The sequence below is a fragment of the Lolium rigidum genome, chromosome 1 (assembly GCF_022539505.1).
Source record: "Lolium rigidum isolate FL_2022 chromosome 1, APGP_CSIRO_Lrig_0.1, whole genome shotgun sequence".
Lineage (NCBI taxonomy): Eukaryota > Viridiplantae > Streptophyta > Magnoliopsida > Poales > Poaceae > Lolium > Lolium rigidum.
The window spans coordinates 129,997,058-130,008,759 of NC_061508.1; the positions used below are offsets into that span (position 1 = coordinate 129,997,058).

Sequence of the window (11,702 nt, forward strand, 5' to 3'; positions counted from 1 at the left end):
CCTAAATTTTGGGATCTTGACGCTCATCCCTAAGTTACACGGTGCTGACGACATCAGGATGTTTAGACCTATCGCTCTCATAAACATTATTTTCAAATTCGTCGCCAAAGCTTATGCTATCCGTCTTTCTCCAATCGCCCATCGTACCATTAGTGTTACTCAGTCGGCCTTCATCAAAGGTCAGCTTATGCATGAAGGGGTGGTCTCCCTGCAAGACATTGTCCACGAGACTAAATCCAAGAAACTTGGGGGAGTTTTCTTGAAACTTGACTTCGAAAAGGCCTATGACCGGGTCAACTGGTGTTTCCTCCGCAAGGTCCTAATCCGCAAAGGATTTGACCCCGGCTCGATCCATCGGGCAATGGGTTTGGTCAAGGGGTGGCCAAACTGCTATCACCATTAACGGAGAAGTTGGCAACTTCTTCCGTAACAGACGGGGTGTCCGACAGGGAGATCCCCTCTCGCCCTTACTCTTTGACTACGTTGTCGAAGCTTTAGCGGCCATTCTTGACCGGGCTAAGGGGGCGGGACATATTCATGGGGTCATCCCGCACATTATCCCTGGGGGGATAACCCACCTGCAATACGCGGCTGACACGATCATCATGTTGCAGTCGGACGACCTAGACATAGCCAACCTTAAGTTTCTCTTGTTCTATTTTGAGAGCATGTCAGGGTTCCGTATTAATTTCCACAAGAGTGAGGTCATGGTTATGGGGACCACGGACTTTGAGAGCCAGTGTATTGCCAATATGTTGAACTGTAAACGGGGCTCCTTCCCCTTTACCTACCTTGGCCCCCCGATTAGTGATCGGGCGCTCTCAGCTCGGGACTGGCACTCCCTTACCGCCAAGGTGAAAAAGCGCGCGGACCCCTGGATGGGAAAGTTTATGTCCTCCGCCGCTAGACTTACACTTATTAACACGTGTCTTTCCAGCCTTCCTATGCACGTGATGGGTGTTTGCCTCTTGGGCAAAGGGATCCATCAGCAGTTTGACAGACACCCCCTCCCGCTTCTACTGGAACGCTAATGGGAGTCGCAACAAATACCAATGGGTGCGGTGGGCGGCCATGTGCAAGCCTAAGATCTTGGGGGGTCTAGGTATCATCGACACGAACCTCATGAACACTTTTCTCATGGCCAGATGGGTCTGGGGACTTTATGGGGGCGACAACGGACTTTGGGCGGAAATCATCCACGGGAAATACTTCCAGGACAGAGACATGTGGGCCAATCCTCATGGCTCAGGCTCCCAATTCTGGAAAGCTCTCCAGAAAATCAAGTCGGTGTTACGCTTGGGGGGGGGGGGGCAAAACACCGTGTCGAGAATGGGACCTCTACCCATTTCTGGCTGGGATTGGTGGGTGGGATTCGGTAAGCTCTAGGATTGCTTCCCCAACCTCTTTGCCATTGCTGAGGTTCATGAGGCCTCCGTGGCAAGCCTCTAGATTGACACAGGCTGGCATATCCCCTTTCGGCGGGCTTTGGGCCTTACAAAAAGGGTTTAGTGGGTCAACCTTATGCAGGAAATTGAAACCCTTCGGCCAACGGATACCCCTGATCGCATGTATTGGGTCCTTGAACCTTCGGGGAGGTTCACAGTCCACTCGCTATACCGCAAGCTTTGCGAGGGTACCCCTTCCAAGTTCTTCGGTGCCATCTGGCAACTTGCGATCCTCTCTCGGATCCGCATTTTCCTTTGGCAGTTGGCGCGGAAACGCCTTACGACTAATGCCTATAGGCCCCTCCACGGGCAGATGTGCCCTCTGTGGAGAGTTTGAAGACACTAATCACATCTTCTTTGAGTGCGGGCTGGCCAAATTCTTGTGGAGTATCCTGTTCGTGGAACCCCTCTTGCTTTGCGGATGTTTGTAGTACTCTACATAATCAATCTACAAAAATGAAGCGCGTCCTTGGGATTTGCTGCGCAGCCCTTTGTTGGAATTTATGGAATTTGAGAAAAAAAGTTTACAATAGAGGGGATCTTCCCATCCCAGCAGGTTGATTGCCTCTATAAACTGTCTATGTATCTCTAGGTATGGAAACCCGTGGCTATATGGTCGGACCGGGAAGACATCCAGAGGGCGATTGAGAAGATCCGGGCTCTTCACGTGGCGACACGGGATGCTATGGAGGACGTGTTGGGTTGAGTCTGCTTCTTCGCCGTGTGGCGTTTGTTGTTTTAGGATTCCTTCAGACCTGATGTGTGTGCCCAACCTTCGTGTTGTGGGCGCCAATCGTGGGGCTTTATTAATTTATGGACTCTGCTCGAGCCTTCTGTCTACAATTCTTCTAATGTTGAAACGTAAATGTCGCACCATGAAGTGACATGGGTGTTATGGCACAACTTATTCTCCTTAGTAACTAGGCCATTCGAAGTGGACATGATTTTCTAAAATTCTATTTATTTCGAAACTTTTAAATACGGAGTACTAGTATTTTTTTGAACTTTTTTAAGAACGGGTGTGCATATGTCCATGTCCACCAAATCCGTTTCAAGTAGCCCAGCCCATAGAATGAAGTCCTGTATGGCAAACCTAATTCGTCCCGGCCCATCGTCACCACTTGGTCCGCTCGGTACTCCGCCGCCGCCGCCGGGCGCCAAGTCGAGAATGCGAACTCGAAAACTCCCTCCACAGGGAACCCGTCCGAACGGTCTCAAAAATTTCGAAAACCGAAAAGGAAATGCTGCCGCTCCCTCGCCGCGCCTCCAACGCATTTCCAATTTCTGGTTTCCCTCTCCCCGTCTCTCCCCTTTTAAACCCAATCAGACGCGCAGCATCCATCCAGCCAGCCCCCGACCAATTCCCCATCTCCCATCTCCGATCCCCCGAGCGCAAAATGGAGTGCGACGGGATGGACGCGCTCCCGGACGGCGTGGTGCAGAGCATCCTCTCGCAGCTCAGCAACGCGCGCGACGTCGCGGCCTGCTCGGGCGTCTCCCGCTGCTGGCGCGACTGCGTGCCCTTCCTCCCGTCCCTCTACTTCCCGCGGAGCGCCTTCGACTCCGCCGCCGCGGGGGGCGGCACCGCCGCCGACGACGCCATCGGCCGGATGGTCGAGGCCGCGGCCCGCCTCGAGGAGCTCGTCATCTACTGCCCCTTCTCCTCCGCCCACCTCCCGCGCTGGCTCGCGCTGCGGAGCGCGTCGCTCCGCGTGCTCGAGCTCCGGGTCGACTCCGCCGCCGACAAGGCGGCGGCCGCGGCCGGATCCGGCCACCTCGACTGCATCGGGCTCGTCTCCACCCTCCAGGAGCTGCGGCTCTGGGGCCTCACCATGACGCGGGCCCCGGCCTGGGGCCAGCTGCAGCGGCTCCGCGTGCTCGAGATCGTCGGCGCGCACCTCGAGGACCTCGCCGTCTGCGGCGCCGTCCACGCCTGCCCCAGCCTCACCGACCTCGCGCTGCTCGGCTGCGAGTGCGCCGGCGCCGTCGCCTTCACCCTCCCCCTGCTCCAGCGCTGCCGCCTCGACTTCGTCGGCTCCGGCACCTGCGCGCTCACGCTCGCCGCGCCGCACGTCGAGTCGCTCGAGGTCCAGGGGTTCAGCTGGATCGTGCTGCAGGGCGGCGACCGCCTCAGGCGCCTCACCATCGCCAAAAACACCGGTAAGACACACCCACACCTGCACACCCATCCATTACTAGCAACCCAGTTCTCATCCCCGTAAACCGATCCTTCTTCCAGGGAGCGTGTCTTCCGTGGGGATCGAGAGGCTCCCGGTGCTGGACCACCTGTCGCTGCGCGGCGTGCAGTGGAGCTGGGGAGCCGTCAGCTACCTGCTGCAGTGCGCCGCCGAGGTCAGGCACCTGGTCATGAAGGTCGAGTTCTGCGGCGACTTCGACACGCTCCAGCCCTTCCCCGAGGTGGATCTCGTCGAGTTCTTCAACACCCACCCCAAGCTTCGCAGGTTCGAGATCCATGGTGCCATGTTCGCGGCGCTGTGCCAGAAGAACAGCCTCAAAAATGTACTAGACCACATCTAATAACTTCTCTTCAGCTGCAACCTTGACTACTACTTGCCGATGCTAATTGTTTCTCTGGCATTGCAGCTGGACTCGAGGTTCTCGATATCCTCGCTGGAGGAGGTGCTCATCACCGTGCGCTCGCCCTTGAACGCCGAGCAGAAGCTGATCACCCTCGAGTCCCTTGTCTGTTGCAGCCCCAGGCTGCTGAGCATGGTCATCAGGATCTCGCAGATGAAGAACTGCCACGAGGCTTCAGATGAATTCTTCGAAGAGATTTGCAAGTTTGCACACGTCAATAAGGGCAGAGTGCGGATAGAATAGAAGACGCTCTGCTGCGCCTCTTGTGAGGTGCGTCTCAACCAATGAGACTTTGATCGGATGCCGTTTATTTTGTTCAATTCTGCTCGATTGCTTGAGCTATTTTGTTTGTCATTGTTATGTGGGCTGGACCGTTTTGACAGCTTAAGTAGATTGTTTGGTCTTGTGCTAGTTTAATTTTTGTGCCTGGAAACTGTACTGTTCCTTGTTTCCTTGATAAATAATAAACCTCTTTACTTCATTGCTGCAATTGCAACATGTTTTTAAGGCAAACTTTACAGTCCCTGTATTAAACATTTGATTCCTAGACACCACCTGACTTTAGATGTCATTACCTCAGTTATATGGGGATTAGTTTGCACCCAAGCTGATATGTTCTTATCTTGTGAAGCTGAATAGAAAACAATGTGTGAAAAACTAAGTTTGGCAAATAAGGTGATGCTGTTTGTGTTTTGATTAAGACAAGACAACTACGCAAACACCCACCTTAGGTAAAAATGTCTCAACAAAGTCTGATTGCAATCTCCTGGGACTTAATTACCATTAGGAAATTTGATAATAATGTAGCCATCTTTTGTATAATTTCAAGTGATACTAGGCTTAGCAATTTTTTAAAACTATTTTGAACATTTTTTGTTTTGTTTTGATTGGTAGGTTACATTCACTCACCTGGATGCAGTTGCAATCAGTCGATGCTCAAATCTAAATATACATTTCATGGTAGATTGTTTTCAGCCATAATATTGTAAGTGGATCAGAACTTTAAGAACAAAATCAGTAAGACATTATTTGATGATTGCCTGGCAATTCATTCATTCTAGCATCCTTCAACTGCAAGAACACACTGGCCCATGGGCATGAGTATGAGTATTTAACTTTAAATACTCATTAATTGACCTGCAATCCTCACAATCTATATATTAAATGAAATGATAGTATCCTTGCACCGCCCTATGACCCAATGTATTCCAATGCAGCATAAAAGAGTGCTATCTTTTCTGATTCTTTAATCCAGACCATAAAGTAGGTATATGCAGAAGCTGATCTGATTGTAAAGGAGCTAAGCAGCTAGTATTAGCCTGTGTGAAATGAACACATATTTTTAATCTGTATGCACCACCCATATGCTATTGCTAATGACTAGGTAAAAAGGGTTAATTAAGATAACAGTTGTTTCATGAAAAGGATAAAAAACCATTCACATATCATATCATTCTCACGGCAGTGCTTGTTGCTTGTGCCTAGATGGTTCCATCAGAAATTCAGAGATACAGTAGCATCTAAATGAGTCTGTTCTTGTGGTTTTTTTTTTTTTTTTTTTTTTGAGATGCCAATATTGCAGATTTAAGATACTAATACATCTGGCAAGGGATATTAGCCTCAACCATGTGATCCTAGAATTCACCCACTAGCTCACCTATGCCATGTGTTCTTCCCTGCGTTGGAAGAAAACATGGATCACCCCTATGATAAAACAAAGCCCCTATTATGTCCCCCAGATTTGCACATTCTTCATCTTGTTTTCCCATTGTGCATTAAGTAATCATGTGTTTGTGGAGGAAGGCTTGTTAGAATTCTGTAGTGCACCACATGTTAGCTTATAGGCCAGTTAAGCATGACCCTTAAGGAAATTGTTTGGTCTTGTGCTAGTTTAATTTTCGTGCCTGTAAACTCCTCATTTCCTTGATAAATAATAACCTCTTTACTTCATTGCTGCACTTGCAACGGAAAACTTTACAGTCCCTGTATTAAACATTTGATTCCTAGACACCACCTGACTTTAGATGTCATTACCTCAGTTATATGGGGATTAGTTTGCACCCAAGCTGATACGCTCTTATCTTGTGAAGCTGAACTGGAAACAATGTGTGAAAAACTCAGTTTAGTAAATAAGGTGATGCTGTTTGTGTTTTGATTAAGATCATTAGTAGGTTTAACATCATTAGTAGGTTACAATTCATTCACTAACCTGGATACAATTGCAGTCGGTTGATGCTCAAATCTAAATATATGTTTCATGGTAGATTGTTTTCAGCCATATTATTGTAAATAGATCAGAACTTTAAGAACAAAATCAGTAAGACAATATTTGGTGATTGCCTCATTACCTGGCAATTCATTCTAGCATCCTTCAACCGCAAGAACACAATGGCCCATGTGCATGAGTATGAGTACTTCAAGTTGGATACTCAGTAATTGACCTGCAATCCTCACAATCTCTGTATTAAATGAAATAATAGAATCCCTGCACTGCCCTGTGATCCAATGTATTCCAATGCATCATAAAGGAGTACTATCTTTTCTGATTCTAAAATCCAGACCATAAAGTAGGTATATGCAGAGGCTAATCTGATTGTAAAGGAGCTAAGCAGCTAGTATTAGCCTGTGTGAAATGAACGCACATTTTATTTTGTATGCACCACCCATATGCTATTTCTAATGACTAGGTAAAAAAGGTTGATTAAGGTAACAGTTGTTTCATGAAAAGGATAGAAAACCATTCACAGATCATATCAATTCTCACGGCAGTGTTTGTAGCTTGTGCCTAGATGGTTCCATCAGAAATTCAGAGATGCAGTAGCGTCTACATGAGTTTGTTCTTACAGATTTTTTTTGAGATGCCAATATTGCACATTTAAGATACTAATACACATGGCAAGATATATTAGCCTCAACCATGTGATCCTAGAATTCACCCACTAGATCACCTATGCCATGTGTTCTTCCTTGCATTGGAAGAAAACATGGATCACCCCTATGATGAAACAAAGCCTCTGTTATGTCCCCCAGATTTGCACATTCTTCATCCCTTTTTCCTATTGTACATTAAGTAATCAAACGTTTGTGGAGGAAGGCTTGTTAGAATTCTGCAGTGCACCACATGTTAGCTTATAGGCCAGATTTGGGTCTCACATTCTTCACTACGGTAACTACTCTCTTTGTCCCATGAAGCATGTTGAAGGTTTATCAAAATTTGGATGTACCTAGATACTAAATGGTAATAGATACATTCAAATTTTCACAAACCTTCAACATATTTTGTGGGATGGAGGGAGTACTATATTTATTGAGGCGAAGGTCTTAGTAGGCAAATTCTAGTTGTTTTATTTCAGAGACCGCGCGACTTTGATTTTGCTGCTTGTATGACCTTGACGCAGACACAAACACATTTATATTATGAGTTACTAGGCCAGGCTGCCCCTAGAATCATCCTATTATTTTTAGTGTAGCAGTTGCTTAAAATTGGAGAAAAACAGCTAATTTTGCCTATGTTTCAGACAATCCCGTGCTTGCCCCAGATCCAGAATTGTGATTAGCAAGTATTCTTGAAAGTTTTCTCTCGACTTTAAGTACACCCATACTCATACTCAACCAGTGCAGAGTGCACTCAGGGTATCCAATTTGTGGGATACTGGTAAATTGTCACCAAAACGTAGAAATGTGTTAAGAGTGTACTTCCTGAGCTATAGCAAGTTTCATGGGCTGCTTGAACTGCTCTAGCGCAACTTGCTGGACCTGAGTTTTCACCGATTTCTCGAATAACTCCAGCGTAACACCCTGTTTGAGGAAATTGCTAGAAACCTGGCAAATCAAGGAATAAATCAGGTAGGGAAATTCGTTAGATGTGTCCTCGCCTCAAGCTTTTCTGACAATCTTTCGCCGCTGGGTCATTTTGTCACTGGTATAGGATGTTTCCATCCGTAACCTGCAAGAGCAATACAGAGCCAAATTACGGTGGCAATGAAACTGCACTCCATTCAACCACGTACATCAGCGAACATATTGTTTGGTCCTATTAGCCAACTACGCCTGCTTACTGACTTTTGTGTGTCATTGTAGCAACAATGGACTGCCAGTTACTGATTTGTTTGTGATTTGTCATTTGGCCGCACGTTAGCTTGGACGATCTCAAGCCACAGGTGCTGCTCTGGTCGAAGAACACATGGTCATGGTACTTCTATGAATGTGCTTTGGTTAGCAGCTATAAGGGCAAGTGCAATGGGGGACGCTTACTTGGACGCTTAAACGAAAAAAATAGAAAGCTGTAAATTGTATTAATGCCTAAGCGCCATATCTTGCAACGCGGCGTTGCTAATTCAGGCGCTACTGGAATTAAAACTCTAGTCACCAGATCGGTTGGGAACGAAGCAAAACGGCCAGGAATTTCACCCTAGCGCTTGCTCTTAGCGCCTGCGTTGTAGATGCCCCAAGGGAATCTTATTTGGGAAGTTGCCTGAGCAAATGAGCAATGCCTTTTTATGAACACACGGTCCATTCATGTTGGTGAATTAATCGGTCCAAACTTTCCACCCCAAACGGATCTTGGCACAATTACTGAAACTAGACATTGCATTTGATTCAGTCTCTTCGTCCTTGCTTGATGTTCTTAGGCAACGAGGATTTGAAAGACGTTAGTGTTCACGGACTACTATGCTGCTGTCATGGACCATCACGAAAGTCCTTCATAATGGATGCTTTGGTGGCAGGCGCGCTTGAACTGTGATGGATCATTCAGAGTAGAAGATGGTACTGCAGGGGCTGGGATGATTCTTAGAGATGCAGATGGGCAGATAGTGTTCTCGTCCTGTCGACTGCTAGTCCAGTGTTCAGATCCTCTGGAAGCAGAAGCTATGGCGTGCCACGAAGGATTGATGTTAGCTCTTCAACGTAGTAACAAGCCTATCCAAGTGGAACTGGATTGTTCAGTTCTATTGGATGCAATCAAGGATAAACAACAGAACCAATCTCCAATTTTGCATATTATTTCAGAGATTAAGGAGCTAGTTTCAGGTAGTACAATCATTTCTTTTGTAAAAGGGGACCGATCGCAAATCAGGGCCAGTCACTACCTCGCGAATCTTGCGAGAGTAGAGAGTCGTTCATTCGTTTGGACTGGGTCAGGGCCTGAGGGTTTGTCTCAGGTTCTCGTCCAAGACAACTCTGTTACTCCTGTTGTTTAATATATAGCCCTTTTACCCGCAAAAAAACAAAACCGTTATCAGGAAAAATACTGATAGGAGTCTTGAGTTACAATGGAAGAAGCTACTTGTATTCTCGAAAAACAATGGAAGAAGCTACTTCAGACGCTTAAAACATTTTTTCCTGCGTTAAGATAGGACTGACTATTGACTGATCAAATCATTTTCTTCTAAGTAAAAAAGAGGTGGTGGCGGCGCCTGGCTGCACTTCACCCCGGGCCGTCGACGATGCTGCTTCCAAGCAGCGAGCGCTGGCCCTGGCAGCGGCTGCAGCTGGCTGGCACGCCGCTACTGCTGCATCCGGGGCGGCGGTGAGACACCGGCTGGCCTCCGAGGCGGCTGCGGTGCAGCGTCGCGCCCTGGCGGAGTTGGGGGACGGGGACGCCGGGCACCACGTGCGTGTCGTGGAGGAGACGGCCAGCCTGCTGCCGCCGCAACAGCCGGGCGAGGGCAGCCAGTGGCGCGTCTTGCCTCCTACGACCGCTCCGACGCCATTCGTGGCGGCCTCCATGCACGCTGCTACCGTCACCAAAGGGGGGTCTGCTCCGCCCACTCCACCCCCTAAGGTGGCAGTCTCGCGTCGAGCTTCGCCAGTCACCCCATCGCGTAGGAGTGCGCGGCATGGGGTGGCAGCGGACGGCGCGGTGACCACGGATGAAGATTCGCTGGCCAAAGCAATGAGGCGCAAGGCGGCGTCAAACCTCTACCCCGCAGGTATCGGTTCATGTGACAATCCTTTCTTTCTTTTTCCACGCCTCAGATTTCTTCTAAGTTAAATAATCCAGGCGTTTCTTTGGGCTCTTCTCTTGATTTAGTTTCTGTTTCAACTAAAGCACTGAAACACATGGATTATGATAGACTCAAATGTACTCCTGTGTTGAAGAGCAAGTCGGATACCTCCCATACAAGTGATGATGACGATGAAGCGTATGGGATGGCCAACTTCTCTCACATATTGTAGGGGAATTGTCAGAAGTCGGACTACATGATGTGATGCTTAGTTCATGTTATGAACTTAGGGCAAAAGATCGCAAGTCTAGATCTTCTTCTTTTAAGAAAAGCGCTTGGCCTAAAAAAAAGGCAAGAGTGTCCAAATCTTCTCATGTTTTCAAATGAATGGCATGTTTAAGAATAGCAGAGGTCTTAGTGACTTGGCTAAACACTTATACATTTCTGAATCCATTCGGGATCATGCTTTAGATTTTATTGCGATCTCTGAGACTGGGAAGCGTCATTACTCCACAAGCTTTCTGAACCGCCTTTCTGGTGGTGAGTATTTTGCTTGGGTGTCGCGACCCCCAAGAGGTCGGTCCGGGGGTTTGCTGGTAGGCGTCCGAACTTCGACTATGGAGATATTAGATAATTCCGGTGGTGACTTTCATATAAAGCTTCACATTCGGAACAAATCTGATAACTTCATTTGGAGTTTAGTGTCTGTCTATGGGGCGGCCCAGGATGCACTCAAACCTGCCTTTCTACGTGAGATGGTTAATCTTGCAAAGGATAATCCACACCCTATCATCATAAGAGGGGATTTTAATTTGCTTAGATACCCACACGAGAAGAGTAAGGGCAGGTTTGACGGTCATTGGTCTTTCCTCTTCAATGCTGTCATAGACAGTTTGGACCTGAAAGAAATAAAAATGACAGGGAGGCAATTCACTTGGGCTAATAGTCTTCCCGATCCGACATATGAGAAGCTAGATAGAGTACTAATGGACTCGGACTGGGAATCAAAATTCCCTCTTGTCTCTGTATGTGCTCTTCCTCGCATCAAATCATTGGCGGATCATGCTCCCATACTTTTAACTACTGGGACCCCTTCTCAATCTCGTAAACGTCAGTTCAAATTTGAACTAGGATGGCTACATAGAGAAGGGTTCTCGGATATGGTTAAAAATGTATGGGACCAGCATTTTGTCGCGGGCTCCCCAATCCAAAGATGGAATATCAAGCTTAGGACTGTGCGAAAATATCTTGGAGGGTGGGCAATACATATGGCTGGACAGCTCAAACAAGAGAAACTCAGCCTCTCGACGTCAATTAATGATCTAGAGGCAATTGCGGAATATAGAAGGCCGACGCCACGTGAACTTGATCTAAAAAATCAATACAATGTGAAGTTAGCCGGATTATTACGCGAAGAGGAACTCAAGTGGTACCAGCGATCAAAGGCTCAATTCTTGTTGGAAGGGGATTCGAATACGAGATACTTTCATAGTGTTGCTAATAGCAGACACAAAAAGAAACGTATTCATTCCCTTATCCAAGATGATGTCACGATCGAAGGACAAGAGTAATTATCTTCTTACAATACATCCTATTACAAAAGTTTATTTGGAGCACCGGAGGATTCACATATCTTTTTGGATGAATCTAGAGTAGATGATATACCTCAGGTGTCTCCGCAGGAGAATGCTGTCCTTGCCGCTCCATACAC

General features: G+C 47.4%; 1 protein-coding gene across 1 annotated transcript; it reads left to right on the top strand.

The window, feature by feature from the left end:
• Nucleotides 1-2,857: 2,857 nt before the first annotated feature.
• LOC124682382 (F-box protein At1g10780-like) lies at nt 2,858-4,286 on the top strand. The gene is made up of 3 exons (XM_047217076.1): nt 2,858-3,605; nt 3,685-3,965; nt 4,050-4,286. Exons 1-3 carry the CDS (start codon nt 2,858-2,860, stop codon nt 4,284-4,286), a joined length of 1,266 nt encoding a protein of 421 aa, XP_047073032.1.
• Nucleotides 4,287-11,702: the final 7,416 nt, after the last annotated feature.